Source organism: Stenella coeruleoalba (genome assembly GCF_951394435.1).
Source record: "Stenella coeruleoalba genome assembly, chromosome: 19".
In the NCBI taxonomy this organism is placed as follows: domain Eukaryota; kingdom Metazoa; phylum Chordata; class Mammalia; order Artiodactyla; family Delphinidae; genus Stenella; species Stenella coeruleoalba.
This window is the reverse complement of record NC_137165.1, coordinates 44,538,465-44,557,740: the sequence shown is the minus strand read 5'-3', so window position 1 is coordinate 44,557,740 and position 19,276 is coordinate 44,538,465. Positions and strand designations below refer to the sequence as shown.

Sequence of the window (19,276 nt, the reverse complement as noted above, 5' to 3'; positions counted from 1 at the left end):
AGCAACTAGTTGAGGCCTCAGTACATTGTGGATAAAAGTTTAAACTTGTTTTATTCCTCTTTGCTTAGGTTGGCTTTTTTCCCCTGACTTGCTCGTATTGTTATGCAGGTCCTCCTCACAGTGGGAAGACTGCTTTGGCTGCAAAGATCGCAGAGGAATCCAACTTCCCCTTCATCAAGATCTGTTCTCCTGATAAGATGATTGGCTTTTCTGAGACAGCCAAGTGTCAGGCCATGAAGAAGGTATCAGGATTTTTACTTTCATTTTAATTTCCTATCTCTTAGATGTGTGTGCACGCGCGTGTGCGTGTGTACGTACACATGTACATATATATCTGTCCTTGTGTGTGTATATATATATGCCATGGCAGTTATGTTCTTCTCAAGTAGAATTAAATTATCAGCAGAATTTGGTGGGAAACAGCAACTGTTTTAGACATAGTATTTAACTTCGTAATGCATTTTTATTAGAGTATCCTTATCTTCCAAATTATGCTTTGTTTAGTGTGTATTATGATTAATTTTCATTTCTTAAGTTTGTATTGACTTGATTGAAAGATCACAGTTAAGATTGTTTGAGTAGAGTGGAGCAAATTCATTTAGGAATTTTTAAGTTCTTTCATCAATGTATAAAGTCAGACTAGGGTCAATTAAATTGACTGTATAGTTTGGGAAAGAACAGAGGTGTATCATTGGAAAGATATTCTCAAAACCCCTACAGAAAGATGGTGGTATATTAGATAGTAATCAGTCTGCTTGGCAGACTTAGTGCGGTCCTTGTCTTTTTGCCTTTCTCCAAGTGCCATTTGTCACCTTCTTAATACAGCTGCTTTGAACCACTGGTGAAAGTTAGAACAACATAGAATCCTAGCACTGAAAGAACTCTAAGATCGTCTGGTTCATCGCTCTTACATTCAAGCAGGTACCATGTAAGGCATTTAGGATAGTAGGTGGTTGCTCATTAAAAACAGAAAAGAAAAACAACAAAAATCAATGCTGAACACTCTTAATGCCTGTTTCACCTCACTTAATTTCCATTGATATTCTGGTTTTGCATACTCCCAGACAGTGAAGAAAGATTATTTTTTATATATTTAGTTGAAGTATTTATTTTACTTAAATCCTTTTTTTCATGCTTGATCTTTTATAAATAAGAACTTACTGTAAGTTAAAGAGATGTGAGAAAATCAGAATGAGGGGAAAGAATCTTGAGAATGGGCTTGCTGCCTAGTAAAGACAGCTCAGATGTTCTTTTACCTTGTTCTTAGGCCCTCACTTTATAAAGATGTAGGATAGAATTACCTTAGTTTTTCTTTAGGGAAGAGATTGAAGAGGAAAATACATTCTTTCAAAAGCAGACTCCCAAAAAATATAAGTTTGAGAAGTTAGTCTCATGTTTGTGCAGGTAGCAGAAAATCATTTGTGTAGATTGCTTGAAATGGATAGAGGAGGCGGAGCTTGGAACAGGATTCCACACCAAAACGTCAAGGTAAATATTCTGCGTAAGGTCTTTGAAGTTGAGTGTGAAAGCGAGGGAAATGTTGTAGATACAAGAACTTAAATATCATAGTCTGTTTATTCTGTGTCTGAAGTGAGACCTGTAGTATCTATCCTTCCCAGGAAAATCTGGACAGAATCACTAGGACCAGTAACCTCCCTAATGTAGGTAGGGGTTGCTTTTCTTTATTTTTTGGTCTTTTTCCCTTTAAAGGGAACCTTTAAACCGCTTTTGTTGAAAATTTAAATAGCCTTTGGAATTGGTGGCCATTGAACTTAGCATTTAATTGAACAGCTGATTCTATTTTCCTAACTCCATCTATTCCTTATACTTGTTCAAAGTAGTCGTCTTCTGTGCATATGGTAAATTACTCCACTGCTTTCCACCAGCTGCCAGCTTCTACCTCACATGTACTCTGAGATGTGGGTGGATGGTCCTGGTTTTTTCTATAAAGTTTTTTTTTGAAGTATTTTAGGCTCCTGCACATCAAAGCTGCTTTGCAAGTGTGAGATATTATCATTTTTATTATTTCAATCTCTTGCAAATTGACTTGAGGGGGGAAGGTAATATGTGCTGACTTTAGAGGCTTAAATGGTTAAATTAATGGCTTAATAACTTGTGATTTAATCTTTAAATTGTTGAAGCCTTTCAAGGTAGGGTTTCAGATGAGTAGAAGGCTAAGGTGTATAAAAATAAGTGTCTATACAAGCTTACTTGAAATGGTTTGGATTCATGATTCACTGTCTGGATCATCCTTGTACCCTTAAAGTTACAAAAATCATTTCTGCTTCAACAGTATAATAAATTCATATTAAGACTTTTTGGGTTTTCCTTGGGGAAAAATATTATTCCTTGTGACTAAAGAACAGAGCAGAGAAAAGAATGAAGCATAGGTGTCTTAGAAATATATTAGAAATACTGCAAAATCTTTCCCTGCAAATAGTTTTCACATTGTTGCCTAATGATAGATTGACAAAAGCCTGAGGGCTCAAACCCATCTAAAGGTGCTAAGTCTTCCAGTTTGCTTTTGAAAATGAAATATTAATGCCATTCTTTAGTAGTTCTAGTCTCCCTCCCACCATTGTTCTCTTCCCTTCTTTTTTTTTAGTGTGAAGATGGAAAGATTTTTTTTTTCAAAGCACAAATAATTTATAATTCTTTATCATTAGGGAGAAGACATTTCTTTCCTTTTAAGTGCTTCCCTCCCACCCCCAAAATGTAGCTTTTCCCAATTTCAAAAATAATTTAGAAAATGCAGAAAAGGATACAGAAGAAAATAAAGCCCATATTTGTCCTTCTATTTTCTTCTCTACTCAGATACACGTACACACACACATATATTGGGGATCACATTGGACATACTGTTTTAAACCTGGTTCTTTCACTTAATATGAAATTTTTTCATTGTCATTAAATGTATCTTAATATTATGTTAAATTAATAGCTGTATAATATCCATTTAAACATTGCTTTTTTGTTGAACATTTATGTTGTTTCCAGGTTTTTTCACAATTATAAACAATATTCTGTAGAACTCCCAATCACTGCCCCCATTTTCTTATTACATTTTTCTGAGAGTAGCATCCTGATTTACTGGCTGAGAATTTGGACTTAGGTTTCAAATAGACCTGAATTTGAATCCCAGCTCCACTGCTCTTACCAGCTCTTATAGTCACTTAACATATAAGCCTCTGTTTTCTCATCTACCAAATGAAGATAATATTAAGCTGCCTCATTGGGTTGTTATGAGAATTAAATGAGATGGTGATTTATGTACGGTATCACATAGTGCCTTGGGATATAATATGTGCTCAGTAAAGTATAGTGGTTGTTTTTACTTATTATTATTGCACATACATTTCTGGTTATTTCTTTAGGATAAATTCTCAGAATTGAGATTGCTAAGGTAAAAATATTAATGGTTTTCAAATTTTTGTAAGTATTGCTATTAAAACTTATGTAAAAATACTAATGTTTATAAAGCCCACCTCTTAAGAAAGTTGTGCTAATTTACACTTGCGGCCCCATCATATAAGAATGTCAGTTTCCTTGGGCTCTTGCCCGAACCTAATGTTGTTAAAATATTTTTTGCAGAAACTAACATAACATTGTAAAACAATTATACTCCAATAAAGATGTTAAAAATATATATATATATTTTTTGCAAATTTGATAGGTAAAAGATTGGCATTAAAATCATTTATTCACCTACATTTTAATGACTAGATCCTCAGTTTTAAAGATTTTTCAAAATGTTTTGCAATGGCAATAGTTTGTGAAACTCAGAAATATTATAACACATTAATTTTTCTTAGAGAGAGGTGGTCTGAATACTTAAGTCATAGAATATCTTTATATACCATTTTATTACTTAAACCAAGAGATGAGTTTTTGTTAGTAGAGAGGGCCATTAGGCTTGCTTTAATGAGTATCTAAGATTTAATTGCAACTAAGGTATTCTTATTCACATACAGATGGTGCTAAAATATATGTAAGTAGTTTATTCTCAATTAATTTAAAATTCACCTTATACTTAATCTGCTTAATAAATCCTTTCTCCATAGATAAACTCCTCAATACTAGCAAAGTCTGTATGAAGTATTATCCTTACATTCTGGGGGGGATACTATGTGTTCCATTAAGATATTTGAAGTGTTCACAGATCTTTCTCTTCTCCCCCATTTTATTTTTGTTTCCCCAACTTTATTCTGTTTAAAATTTTTCATTCCTTTATCCATTTTTGCATCTATACTTTAAAAAAAACCCTATTTTACTAGTTCTGTTAATGGCATTAAATGAACAAAAGAACAAAGCAGTAGAATTTGATTTTAACTAATTACCTAATGTTGGTGCTTTCCGAGTATACAGTCAGTACAGAGGTGAAATAGAACAATCCGATGTGACTACATTGTTTGAACAAAATTAAGTAGAAAATTAGTGATTTATAAAACTATACCCATTAATAGCATAATACAGTCTTGTTTTTAAAAGGACTGAAAATTAATGGAAGAAATTTTCCTTTCCACTAGCTTTGCAAGAAAGAAATAATCTTCTTTGAATATCCTCCTGTAAATCCCACTGCAAATTGTAGTCTGCACAGAACAGAATCATGGTGCCTAATCCTCCTCTTTTCATGGTTTAGTCCATACAAAGAGCAGAGCTGGAAATTGGATCTTTTGACAGCAGTTACTAAGCAACAGAATTTGGATGTTTTTGGTTAACATCCTAATATATCATGTAGCTGATTTGTTGAAGATTGTGCATGCATTAACTGAGAGAAGTGGACACCCCGGAAGTGACTACAGGTCCCTGTACTGCTGGGGGACAGAGCACTTGTTGTTTTTGTTTAATACACTCTGTCTTTTGACGTTTGTATCTGTTCGGCACACAAAGGAAGATGGTGTATGTAGCTCTATAGTGGAATTTAACTTTCAGATCTTGTGACTTTTTATATTATTAAAAATACCCCACTCTGTCGCTCATGTCATGTGAAAATTTAAGAATTTTTCCTGAAAAGCAGGGAGAACAAATAAGGGATTTTAAGGTCATTCCAGGAAGCTTGAGTGCTTTGCCAAAAGTTTAGGTCCACTTCCTGAGGCAGTTTCATTAGAAGACAACTAATGTTTGCTTGGTCTGCTCCCAAGTTATTTTTAGAAACTAGAGATTATTACTGATAGCACCAATTTGAATTTGCTCATTTACGTTTTTATGTGCTACCAAATATGATTAGAGTATTCTTTCAACTAATTGCTGACAGATTTACTACATTAGGGATTTTCTAAGTCATCAGATTCCTACTGTCATCAGATTTCTACTAACTAGGTACTTCATGCCAGCCACTTCAGAACTGAGATGAGCTCTTACAGCCCCCCAAGAACCTGAAAATTTGGCTTCACTTACCTCAGAGCGCTAAAGAGGTTATAGAAAAAGGAGGACAGAATCTACTTAGTACACGCTTTGCTGTGGTTTGTGATTCTGAAAGGCTGGGATTAACATGGAGCTAATGCTGGCGTGTTCCCATTTGTATTCGTGTAGACTCCAGCATCTGCAGCTGCTGCCCCTCCCCTGCACACAGGTGGCTCCCAGCTTGTCTGAAGATTCCAGGAGTGGGCTCTGTGCCTTGAGAGCTTGCTGTGTCCTTCAGGACCATAACAGACCTGCCCCTAAACCCTTGGCAGCAGGAGCCCCACACCTCCTCTCACAGGGCCTCCAGCATGCCTTTGCTGCAGTCCCAGGCCCCACACATTCCACGTTGTCTCTCATGACCCACTACACCTGCCTTTGCACCCAACAGTGGAGGCACCAGAGAGTTTAACGATGACAACCTCATTATGTCCACAGCTAGAGATAGACTATGGAACTCTGTTTTCTAGAGACGTTCTTCATCTTCTAGAATAGACCTCTCATTTTTTCCCTGTTGACTATTGACACTCTTTTCCACACTTTTCCTTTCTTCCGTTCTTCCATTCTGTTTCTTTAGCCTTCTCTTTCAGACTTCTCACCTGACTCTAAGAATACGTCTATTCTGCTAATTTTACCTGCTCTACAGGAAACTCCCTGATAGAACTAGGATGACCATACACTCCAATGTGCTGTGTGCAATCATGGTTTTTACCTGTTGTTCCAGCATGATTATTAACAACTCCCACCTTTCAAGTGTCCTGCTTTGCATGATAACTTCTATGATCCCCTTCTGATAACCTCTTCAGCAAGAAAAAACTTGAGCATCATACTTTCATCTTACTAAATGAAAGGATCAAAATTTAAGTTAATTTTTTAAAGAGTCTGTAAGATACCACTAGTAGCCCGAGCTTCAGCCCGCCTGGCTAAATGTTGTTTGGGCGTTTGGTCTGGAGCAGGCACTGTGTATTTGCTGTGTGCTGTTACTGACGGCAAGTTTGGCACTTCAGTTCTTCAATTCGAGCTGCGGCAGTTTGTACAATTTTACTTTTCTTTCATCTTTCCTTCTTGTACCTCTCCTACTTTTTGGGTTTATCTACCTAAAGTTATGGTAGAACTTCCCAGCTCAGTATGTAAATATCTCACTTAGATTTTAGTCTGGCAGCTAAACGCATATATTTGCCAGTGGAATCTGAGTATCTCCTTATTTAGCATTGGGCCAGGAAGCCAAGAATGGAAGAGGCTGAGGAGACTAGGCAGAAACATGGATTCAGGGAAAGAGTGATGACCTTATATTACACTCGTGACTACATAAGGAAAAGAATGTGTGTGTAAGAAGTGAAAGGTGTGTGTGTATTTAAATTAAAGCAGAGTTAACTGAAACTGGTCAGATTACAACTGGAATTGCATAGCGTTTGTCATGGTTAGTATGTTGTTAAGAGAGTTTGCTGTGAGTACTCCTATCCCCGTGGTAGTAATTAGTACATTAAGAGCTGTCTGTAAAAAAAACTAAATTAAAGACTGCTCTAGGTATTTTTCTTCTAAAATGTTATAGGTAACCCATGTGGTCAGCTGTGAAGTGATTTGTAATGCTTTGTGAATCACAGTATCTGAGATAAGTTAGTGAGACTGCATATAAATTTATCATCAGTTTAGACCCCAGCAGAGTCCTGAATAAGGTTCCTGTAGCCCTGTAAGCTTTAAGAAGGGAGAAGGGCTGATTCAGGGAAAGTGTAAAACTAATGCAAGTAGCCAGTCCATGATGTCTTGGGCCCCTGTGGCTTTAATCCACGATATTACAGCCTGTCAGACAGAATGATATGCTTGCATCAGAGCCCTTAGTAGAATTCTGAACAAATGTTTTAAAGAGCCAAGCATTTTTTTCAGTGACTTCTTAAAATCACCGGAGTTCGCAGGATACCACATTGGCTGCTATATGGTCCAGTTTTCAAAAAAGAGCAAAGAACCACAGTGGAACTGCTTCTAAACTTTTCCATTGTCTCTTCCATTTCTCTTCTGCTTCATCTCTCACCCACGACTCCCCATACACACAGCACCAATGCTGACACCTCTTCATTTTAATTCTTATTGACTGTATGTTAGTTCCTGCAGTGCTCCTAAATTTTCTCATCTCTGTGCCTCGTAATAATCAGTACACTCTGCTTAGAACACTTTCTTTCCTGTTTTTTACTGCACTGTTCATCCTTCAGGTCTCAGCTTAAATGTCACTTCCTAAATTTAGGAGACCATCGTTGACTCCATAAGCTCTTATCAGTAACAATAGGCTAAGTTATGCTGCGATAATGAACAACGCTGAAAATCTCAGGGGCTTAACACAACAAAGTTTATTTCTTGCCCACGTTACTTGTCCGTCATGACTCAGAGGGGAAGCTCTGCCATAGTTTCTCAGAGATTCAAGCTAATAGGTAATAGAGACTCCATCTCATATGCGATTCCATGATAGCCAAGGCAGGATAAAGGATGTATGATGAATCAAGCAGTGGCTCTTAAAGCTCCTTTCAGAAAGTGATATACTCTGTACTCACATTTTACTACCCAAAGCAAACCCCGTAATCATCCCTAACTTAAGAGGGGGTAAGGAAGTACAATCCTACCATGTGCCAGAGAGAGAACCAGGATGTGTAGGGTATCCCCAAGGACTACCACCGCTCCCGTGCTGTATACCAGCACATCATCTTGTATTTCCTCTAACATCGTGATGCCATGCTTTATTATAGTTACATGTGACCTTACTCATTACTCTTTCCATTGCCTTCATTAGTGCTTGACACATAATAGGAATTCAAAAATATTTGTTGAATGAATGCATAGAACAACACTCCAAGATTCAGTCCTTAGCTCTTTATTCTTCTAGTTCTACCATTTCTCCTTGAAGATCACATGCCTCTCTCATGGTTTCAGCAGTCATTGCCCTGAGGGTGATGTCCATACCCTGACTTCAATCTTACATCTCCAACTACTTACTTGGTATTTCTACTTGAATTTAATGCATAAATTTAAATTTATTCCTTCAGTAAATATTTATTGATTACTTTCTGATAAGGCATTATATGAAGTGATGTGGATACAGAGATAAATACAATAGTACTTGCCTTCACAGGGCTTAAAATCTAGTGTAATATAGGGAAGAATACAATGAATCCGTTAATATATACACAATATACAAAATGCTATACCAAAGGAGAAGAGAAACAAGTGACTTACGGCAAGATGGAATTAGAACTTGTGTTGTTTCAACCATTGAATCCACTGAGCAAATATTATTACTAAATACTCTTCTATGCTGGGTACTGAGGATAACATGAATAAAGTTCTTTTTCCACCTCACAGTCCAGTGAGGAGACAGGTAGCTAAGGACGAAAGGCTAGGTGAGATTTTGATACAATGTGGGAGGGTGACTGAGGGGTATGGGGGATGGTGCAAAGGAAAGCAACAGAGGCATTCTTTCATGCATGCATACAGCAAACATTTATTAGGCACCAGTGAGGCATCAGATCCTGAAAACATAATACTGAGGAAGACAATTCCTACCTTAAATAATATAGAAAAAAAAGAAAAAAATATATATATATACACACAGTATGTTGGGGAGGAACTTACCATCTAGATTGTCAACATGAGTTATTATTTTGCTTTTGTTTTTGTTGTTTTTGCATCTCTGAGGGCGAGTTTTGAGCATAGAAAAGACCATGTGTAGCTAATTTGAGGTCTAAAAAATTAAAATTCAACATATTAAAATTATATAATTTAAAATCCAGTATTTCAACACAAAAGAAAACTTAAACTTTAAAAAGGTCCACCCCTGGGGCTTCCCTGGTGGCGCAGTGGTTAAGAATCTGCCTGTCAATGCAGGGGACACGGGTTCGATCCCTGGCCCAGGAAGATCCCACATGCCGGGGAGCAACTAAGCCTGTGCTCTACAACTACTGAGCCTGCACTCTAGAGCCTGCGTGCCACAACTACTGAAGCCCACGAGCCTAGAGCCCGTGCTGTGCAACAAGAGAAGCCACAACCATGAGAAACCCGCGCAACACAATGAAGAGTAGCCTCCCTGGTCGCTGCAACTAGAGAAAGCCCACGCGCAGCAACGCAGACCCAATACAGCCAAAAATAAAAACAATAATTAAAATAAATAAATACATAATAAATAAAAATAAATTAAGTCCACTTCTTTTATTCTATTTGTAAGTCTAGTAAAAGGTAGTTCAAAAAGAGACTTTTATAACAAATTTCTTTAAATATTTTAAACAATATTTACACATTTAAAATATTTTATTTTCTCTTTGACGTACTTCAGTTGTTTAACAAACAAAACATTCTAAATTTCAAAGTAAATCTATAAGTACATTTACTTAGTAATAAATTAAAACTAATAATATAACTGTGGTGAATCTCAGATTACCATTACCATTTGGAGGGCTATTAAAGTTATATTTTACCTTCCAACATAAAAGTTTATCAAAATTAATTATTCAACTGCATATTTTAAATTGAAGTAGCAAGGCTAATCTGTTAATCTAACATGGTAAGTTAATTGTTACAGAAGTTTAAAGACCAACTATTCACAGATTGTCTTTAAACTTAATATGAAAAAGATTAATATTTTAGGTTTAATTTACTTTATTTCTATACCTAATTCTTAATCTTCTATAGTTAAAAGATACCCAGTAAGGAATATTGTGCTACTACAAACAAACTTGGGAGAGGCGTGGTTACCATCTTGGTGCACTGAGGTTACTTATCAATCAGATTAGGCTGGGATACAGGAATTAATTCTTACAGATGACACCAGTGGGATTCACTGAGCCCCAGTTATGGTCACTGGAATAGGAATGCCCAACATTTACAAAAAGGCTGGTCTCAAGGCCTTGAGCACTTACATTAAATTTATACATAAATTAATTCTTCTGTCTGGCTTGAAATTGCTACATCCTTGCCAGCATATAACAGCTTCCTTCACTGTTTGCTTAATTTGCATTTCTTTGGTTATCTTAAGATAATGTCCTGTTATCTTTTGTCTAGTTCTAACATGCATCTATCTGATCCTTTATACCAGCTTTAATTCTTTTGTAAACACTTTGGTTGCTGTGGTCTGATTTGAGTTGACAGAATTCTCTGCTTTCTGTGTTATTCCTGTTTGACAGGCCACAATTCTTATAGATAATAAAATGATATTCAGTTCTACCCTGCACATCCCTGTGGCTCCATCTAGCTCTTGAGTCATAACACTGAAGTCATGCTTCTGACATAGATAGGAGAGACCATTATGATAAACTTGATGGATTTGTCAGTTGATTAATTCCAGCTGTTCCTCAGCACGCCCCAATGTGACACATCCAGCTCTTAGAGCTGAAAGCAGCATTACCCTGCCCTTGCTCAGCCATGATCCAGCTGTGACATCTTGGGCAAGTCATTTAACTGCTTTGGGCCTCAGTTTCCTCCCTTTTAAATTGTAAGAACTCTTGGGCTTCCCTGATGGGGCAGTGGTTAAGAATCCGCCTGCCAGTGCAGGGGACCCAGGTTCTATCCCTGATCCGGGAAGATCCCACATGCCGCAGAGCAACTAAGCCCGTGCGCCACAACTACTGAGACTGCACTCTAGAGCCCCGGAGCCACAACTACTGAAGCCTGCGTGCCTAGAGCCCGTGCTCCACAGCAACAAAAGTCATCGCAATGAGAAGCCCACACACCTCAACGAAGAGTAGCCCCTGCTCACCACAACTAGAGAAAGCCCACACACAGCAACGAAGACCCAACACAGCCAAAAATAAATTAATTAATTAATTTTTTAAAATTGTAAGAACTCTTCAAGTTCTGAAGCTCTATTAAATTCTAGTTTTGTGTAGTCAGAAATATTGGGTGTTTTACTGTGTTTTGTTTGAGCATTGGTCAGGAATTAGCTAAATTTTATCTTCTTGGAAATTGTCATAATTATGGAGGGCAGTGAGATAATAAATGGTTTTGCTTTCTTCTAGATCTTTGATGATGCATATAAATCCCAGCTCAGTTGTGTGGTTGTGGATGACATTGAGAGACTGCTTGGTGAGTCATGACTTTTGCCATCGTACTATCCTTGCCGCATTACAGCTAATGTCTCACAAATTACAAGAGAAAATACAGGTGTTTATAATCTATAGGGCAATAGAAATACCTTTCTTTGTCTAATAAGGAAATATAACACTATCGCTTATATCTGAAGTCAACAATGGTATTCATGTTAAATATGCCTTATGACCGTAGCTGCATTATAAACTACTTTCCTATAAGGGCCCATGTCTCATATTATTTTGTATCTTCCACAGAGTTCCCTGCCCATAATAAATGATTAGTAATTTTCATTGATGGATATATTTGCTGTATACTATTTCTGAGCTGCCTGTAGCTTAGGGATTCCATTTGTGAACTTTGACAGAACTAAGGAAAGAAGGGTTTAGGGCTGGAGTGAAATCTACAGGTTAGCTGTAACACTTGGGGCAGAAGTTGTAATCTCTTTGTACATCAGTTTCTGCTCACATAAAAAAGAGACTGTATTCTCTTCCTTACTTATCCCACAGAGTAATTGTAAAGACAAAAATGAGATAATATTGTGAAAGTTGAAAACATTCTGAAAGTTAAAAGTGCTCTACAGTAATTTTTTAAAATACCTATTAAACATCTCCTACGTTTAAGTGCACTGCTACAGAATACAAAGATGAATAAAACAGTCCCTGTACTCAGCTCATAAGAGGTATTCTACAAATAAATGCCAGAACAGTGTTATTACTCTTACATTTTATTTCATTGCAAAAAAATAGATAAATCTGGAATAAATTCATTGTAACAATGGCTCAGGATGCTATAATAAACTTGATTGAAATTGAACCTACCTGGTAACTTAATAAATATCTGAAAATACTGCCAACACCTGGTTAACTAACCCCTTCTTCATTAAGGGGTCCATAATGGTGTAGTAATGATTTCACGTTAACTGTTCTTACTACGTTTTTCCCATGATTTTCAGACTTGTGTTACATCCTCTATTACTTCTTTATTTTCCTGTTTCCTAAGGCAATGTTTATTACAAAGCAAAGCAGGTATATCTGTGAGGTCTTCTTAAATCAATAGTTTTATCTAGTGACCTGGGTTTTGGGTCTGCTATTTTTGATACACTTCAGCTCAGTTTCTGGGATTATTTCTTTAAAAGCTTTTAGGCACATACTCATAGCTCTGTGTAAAGTCCTTTATCTAAACACAATTGAGATGTGTGGTCATAGCAACAGTACTATGTCAGGAATGTGTGCCCTCTGAGTATATTTTCACTTGTATGAATAGTTATTATCCGTACTTATTTGTTCATTTATTCAGTAAGCATTTGCTGAGCCCTTACCACTGTGCTAGAATTATTAGGGTTTCAGAAAAATAAGTAGTAAGATGCTGTTATTATGACATACATTGGCAAAAATTAATACAAAGTAGAATGTGCCATGTGTTCTGGATATTCAGAAAGGGGAGGATCACTTTTGACTGCAGAGGGCTGATGCCTGAAGGCAGCTCTAAGCACAGGGCAAGGGTGCATGTGCAACATGCAGAGAAAGCAAAGCGGGTGGCATTAGTGTCGAATCTTGAAGGATGGGTAGAAGTTTTAACAGGTAGAAAGTTATTTGAGAAGTTCACTGTTCTTCACCATCTGTGGACCAATCTTAGTGGCTTTACCATCATTTCAGTTGTATTGAAGTACCTTACTTACATTATTATTACTTGCCATTTCCCCCTCTACCCATTTTCTAGTATCATGTTTTGTTGCCTGTGTACTCACTGTATTACCATGGCTTGCGGTAACTTCTTGGAAATGTTCAGTAAATACTCCTGGGGATTTTTTTTTCCTCTTTAAAAAAAAAAAAAACTGTCTCTGAATATCAGACAGAGATGTCTACATGAACTCAAAATGGATATTTAGACGCTTTTTTAAAAATTTACAGATAAGAGTTCTTACGTACTATTTTAAGCATTTAAGTTACTGTAGGTATTTTGTCTTGTTATCATTAGTTGCATGACTGTTATTTAGGACTGTGTTTACTCTTTTTTTTGGAATTTTATTTTATTTTTATACAGCAGATTCTTATTGATTATCAATTTTATACATATTGGTGTATATATGTCAATCCCAATCTCCCAGTTCATCCCACCACCACCCCCCAGGACTCTTTATGCAGAAAAATCAGAATGTTTGGAATATGTGCATATGTATATCGAATCCCTAAACATAGCAATGTTTCTCTTCCAGATTATGTCCCTATTGGCCCTCGATTTTCTAATCTGGTATTACAGGCTCTTCTTGTGTTACTGAAAAAGGCGCCTCCTCAGGTAAAAATAATATAAGGAACATTTTCACAGAGTTTCTCCAGTAAATTATACAACGGTGCACTCTCTAAATAAGCAGATTATCATAAACATATAAAATTTTCTTGTTGAAGAGATTTTGAAAGGTTGTCTGGTCTGGCCTTCTGCCTTAAGGTAAATGATTTTCTTAATCACTTTTCTTAATCAGAGAAATTTTCTGTTCTTTTTCTGAAGATCTCAAAATCCCAGTTTCAGTTAGTATTCTGTGTTGCTTTATAACTTCACCACCATATTACACATCCCTACTTCCCTCCGTTTCCCATGAGAGATATTAATACATGATAGTAATGTAGAAGGGATTAAACACATGTTCCCATTTGTTTTGTTTTTCGTTTCATAAGTTTTCCTAAGAATTTGTATTTGGGGTAATTTACATCCTGTAGGGAGTTTTGTTTTGTTTTTAGTTTTTAAGGATGAGCTTGAGTTATTTTTCCTGTGTAATGTGGCAGTTTTGAAGAGTGAGTTTATAGCCAGAACCTTGGTTCATGTGGTTGTAGTTTTTACTCATGTGGCTGTTGGAGACTGGTGATTTTGATAGGTTAACACATTTAAACTAACCTATGAGGGTTGGTTAAATATGTTAATTATGTAGAGGCTGCCAGAGCATGTTTGGCTATGACATAAGACATGAATTCTCTTGGTTGATTCTGCATGTTGTAACCTTGAAGAAATGCCAATCAAAGGCAGATACAAAGGGGTGAAGCACTAACTTAAAAAAACATCTTAATGTCTGTATGGGAATCTCATATTTGAAGTTAGAGATATAAACTAAGCTGTATGGAAAATATTTAGTGTTAAGCTGGTGAATCTAATATTTAATTTAACAGTTAAAATTATATGTGTGTATGTGTTAGGCCTAAAGGTAAAGGACTTGTCTTGACTTTCTAGGGTTTTTTTTTGTTTCCCTAAACTAGTGAAAAGAAACATACAACAACCTTGAAAATTTACTACATATTTGCACGGTGAAAGGATTTTTTCAAATCATTTTTCTGTAAACTGTTATTCCCAGGAGTTGGAGTTTTAGCTTATATTGAAGCTGAAATTAGAGAAGTGAGAATTTTTTTCTTTTCTGATTCCTTCAAAAAATATGTATATAGTTATAAAGCAGAAACTAACACACCATTGTAAAGCAATTATATTCCAATAAAAATGTTAAAAAATTTTTTTAATGTATATAGATATATCTAAAGTTTCTAGAATAAAAATAACCCCAATAAATAAATTTTTAAAATATATATATCACACACAAAAAAAATCCTTTTTATGAAATCAGCATTTAAAAAATTATAAGATTAGGAGACTTTTCCCAGGTATTAAAATTTACTTCTTATAATATTCAGGTTTTTAGCTAAAAATAATTTATGCTACAAGCCATTTGAGAGAAGAAAGAATAATTTTTCAATGGTACTTTTTAAACTGCTTATCCCTTTACATTGTTAAATACTATACACATGGATTTAAACAGAGACATCCCCTGAGAATTATTTGTAATCCAAAATAGATACTAATAGAAATAAATAGAACATATTGACAAATGATTTGCAAAATCTTGAATAAAGACTTAGGAATAACTTTTTGTTTTATAAAAATAATTGTTAACACCCTTGAGGAAAGGAACATTATCTTATGCTTTTAAATCTTACAGCATCTGGCACTGAGGTTTATACAGATATGCTTCATGAATAACTTATTCAAATATATATATATATGTATATATATATATACACACACACACACATATATATATAAACTTTTAAATATTTTTTGAGTGTCCCCTCATTTTGGTGGGATTGAGTATTTAGTATTGCTGTAGTTTATATTTGGCAAGATATGACTAAAGTGAAAACATTCAAAAATAAGTAAAGTTCAAATGGCCAATAACACAAAAAGATACTCAACATCATTAGCCATCAGGGAAATGCAAATCAAAGCCACAGTGAGATATCACTTTATATCAGCTAGGATTACCATAATCAAAAAGTCAGATAATAACAAGTATTGATATGCATATGGAGAAATTAGAATCCTTATACACTGTTGGTGGGAATAGGTAAATTGTGCAGCCTTTGAAAAACAGTCTAGCACTCAAAAAGTTAAAGATAGTGTTACCATATGACCCAGCAATTCTATTTCTAGGTATATACCCCAAAGAAATGAAAATATATATCCACACAAAAGCTTGTACATGAATATTCATAGCAACATTATTCGTAATAGCCAAAAAGTGGAAACAACCCAAGTGTTCATCAAGTAAAATAAACTATGGTATATACATACAATGGAGTATTATTTGGCATTTAAAAGAAATGAAGTACTAATACATGCTATAACATGGATGAACCTTGAAAACATGCTAAACAAAAGAAGCCAGTCACAAACAACTACATATTGTATGAATCCATTTATATGAAATGTCCAGAACTGGCAAATCTATAGAGATAGAAAACAGATCAGTGGTTGCCTAGGACTGGAGGGGTGGATAGGGAGAATGAGAGGTGACTGATAATGGGTGCCGGGTTTCTTTGGGGGATGATGAATACGTTCTAAAATTGATTCCAGTGATGGTTGCACATATCTGTGCAATCTACTAAAAACCATTGAATTGTACACTTTAAGTCAGTGAACCGTGTGTTATATGAGTTACATCTTGATAAAATGGTTACAATTGATAGATACATAGATAGATAGATACATAGATAGATAGTGTCAGAAGCTTAAATGATGAAAGGAGGATTCCATGCAGAGCTAGAGGTAAGGAGTGAGCATACAACATACATGGCCCAGATTGGAAAAAATCTTAGAAACAGGAGTTGAATCCTTAAAAAAGGGCTGTGGAATGAATTTCTCTAAGGATTGGAAAGGAAGGATATAGGAGCATGTAAGAAGTAGAAGATAGATCTAGTTGCCTTAGTGATTGGAAATGGTGGGGATTCTCTTTTAAGAGAATACCAGCCTGTCCTTAATCAGAATTTGGTGACTCTGACCTGGACTGCTAGATGACCTGCTGTATAAGTGAATCAGTGGCAGAAGAAGGTAACATTTAAAATATTTCTAGTTGGCATATATTTAACAAAATAAAAATATGCTTTCTCTGTACCACCTTGCTTTTTTAAATTAGTTTGTATTCTCTCAGGACAATAAGGGAAAATTTTTCAGGCTGATCCAGGGTCAAGACTATTTGTCATTCTAAAGTAGAAGCATTCACTTTCCCAAACCATTATCATGTAGGTTTTTCAGATGTTTTCAATTAAATATTAAATGTATATGAATCTGAATGTTGTAGAGATGCATAGACTGGTAGAAAGCTATTATTTTATCATGTCAAGAAAACAGAAAAGTTGTAGGCATTTTTCTTTCAAAAGAGGAGCTGTACATGCATACAATACAGTAATCATATCAGTCACAGAATCCTTAGTTTTGCATTTGTTGTAATTCAGCTTTCACATAGAAAAATTGTATGTGCATGTGTGCACATGCTCAAATAAAAGAATCCCTTCAGGGGTACTATGTTGTTATGTATCAAGATATTCTTTTTTTCTACTTCTCCCCCTCCCCCATCTCCCCTCCCTCATTGTAAATTGGCTTATTAAAACTGGTTCACAAGCCTTCCTTTTTTCCCTTTGTGATTGCTTTGGTCTTGGATTTTCAGTGTAGGACTAAAAATTCAAGTCAGATTTCAGTTACTAGGATAATTTTCTTTGAATTTTAAATTTTTCCAAGTTAATGCATAGATTTTTAATGAACCCAGTATTCAGTGGATTTGCTTTAAATTTAGCTGGAGAGTTAATTTCATGATTGATTTATTAGCCCTTTGAAAGTATAAAAAGTGGTATCTGTAGTTCATGAAGACTGAAAAACATCATCACATTTTGTTTAGCATCTTTTTAAAACCAATTAAAAGCTTTTCTAAAATGGATTGAACAGGAGAAAATAAAACATGTTCCCTAAGTCTTTATTTCAATCAAGTTTCCCTGTGTTCTGCAGGAGAAGAGATCGAGGGGGGATAGAAAAATTGAAAAGGGCTGTCCCAGCAGGGAGCCACGCCGCAGAAAAGGGCTGCTCTGAGAACTCAGCAGCAGTAGCTAAGAAAGCTCCCAGCCTGCTTCATCTACATGCAGAGTCACACAAGGCATGGGGGTGCTCACCATCACCACAGAGGTTTCACATGTGCTTCCCTGCTGATTCTTGTGAAAAGCTAACAATTGGCTTGGAGGGTAAAAGACCACTGCAGTTCACCCTCCCTGAGCTGGACGTACAATTTGTCCAGTGTTAGGAAATGTCCGGCTTAGCAGTGAGAGGCTTGAAGACACCCCTCCTTCCAGTGAGATTCCTAAAGCCGGCTCTTTTGCTTGATGACACTGGGGCTCTTTTCAAGCTTTGCAGATTTATGGAAGTCGAAGGGAATGTGCCTTTCAGGATCAGGAGGATGAAAGCCTTAGTCTTCGTGTCAAGGAAGAGGCAGTAGTAATGCAGTAAGGCCAGGTAAATCTTCCTGGAAACTGCAGCACCAGCGGCTTTATGATTTTCCTCATAGGTCTCTTCTGGCACCTTCTTTTTTTTTCTTTTTGGGAGACAAAGTGCCTGAAAAGGAACTCCTCAGCTGTAAAATGACATGACTTCCAGTTTCCTCAACAAGTGTGGGAGTAGTTAAGCCCATTAACCTGACTGCTTTAATGTTTACCTGACACTTTTGCAAATCAGTTTGGAAGACTTCATCCATATGTACCAGAATAACCTTGTAACTAATGGAGAACCACTCCTTTTTCACTTCAGTGCTTCCCAGCCTTTTTCATATCATGGCATGTAGAAAATGATAACATCTGATGATGTACTTGGGTAAGTGGATGAGGCCGTTCACAGCTGGCCAGAGATGCAGCCACGCCAAGTGCCACCCAGCCTTCCCAAGGAGGGCTGACGAGAATTGGTATCTTAGAACACTTATAATTCATTCGCAGCATGCCAGCTGGAAAATTCTTTGGAAACTGTAAACTTTTACAAAAGAAGATCACTCTAAATTAATAGCAATATTACTGAAGTAGAACTTGGACCTGACAGTTGTTAGAATTTTAGCTGAAAAATAAAGTTGTTGGAAAAATTACTTCCTTACTGCTCTGGCACTTAGGAATATTACCTGATAAGAAAGAAGTAGGGCTTAGAGCTGGGAAGGGTATAACTAACAATAAAACTGTTAGTAAATTCCTGATGGGAACTCAGGCAGACATATTTGTTTCTCCATGGGTTTAATTTAAGATCACCAGTCTCTCTACAAGATTGCTTTTTCTGTAATCCTTGTATGACATCTCAGTGCAATCTTACTTCGGATATGTTATTAGGAGTCTTGGTGATATTAAGCAACTGTTCAGTCTTTGGGTTGCTTTAGCAAAATAACCAAATAATGGAAGAGATTCCAAATCACACAGGCCTAAACATGAATATCTCTCTGTCTATCTGTTCAAAATTAACTCTGGCTAATGACTAC

General features: G+C 36.1%; 1 protein-coding gene across 2 annotated transcripts in view; it reads left to right on the top strand.

Annotated features, from left to right (window-relative positions):
* NSF (N-ethylmaleimide sensitive factor, vesicle fusing ATPase) overlaps positions 1 to 19,276 on the top strand; it is a gene marked incomplete at its 5' end in the record, with an annotated part of 156,766 nt that overhangs the window by 114,985 nt on the left and 22,505 nt on the right. For both annotated transcript variants that reach the window (XM_079905955.1, XM_079905956.1), the window contains 3 exons: positions 109 to 242; positions 11,394 to 11,460; positions 13,682 to 13,761. In XM_079905955.1, the coding sequence (XP_079762081.1) occupies positions 109 to 242; positions 11,394 to 11,460; positions 13,682 to 13,761 (281 nt within the window). The remainder of the gene's footprint in view (positions 1 to 108; positions 243 to 11,393; positions 11,461 to 13,681; positions 13,762 to 19,276) is intronic.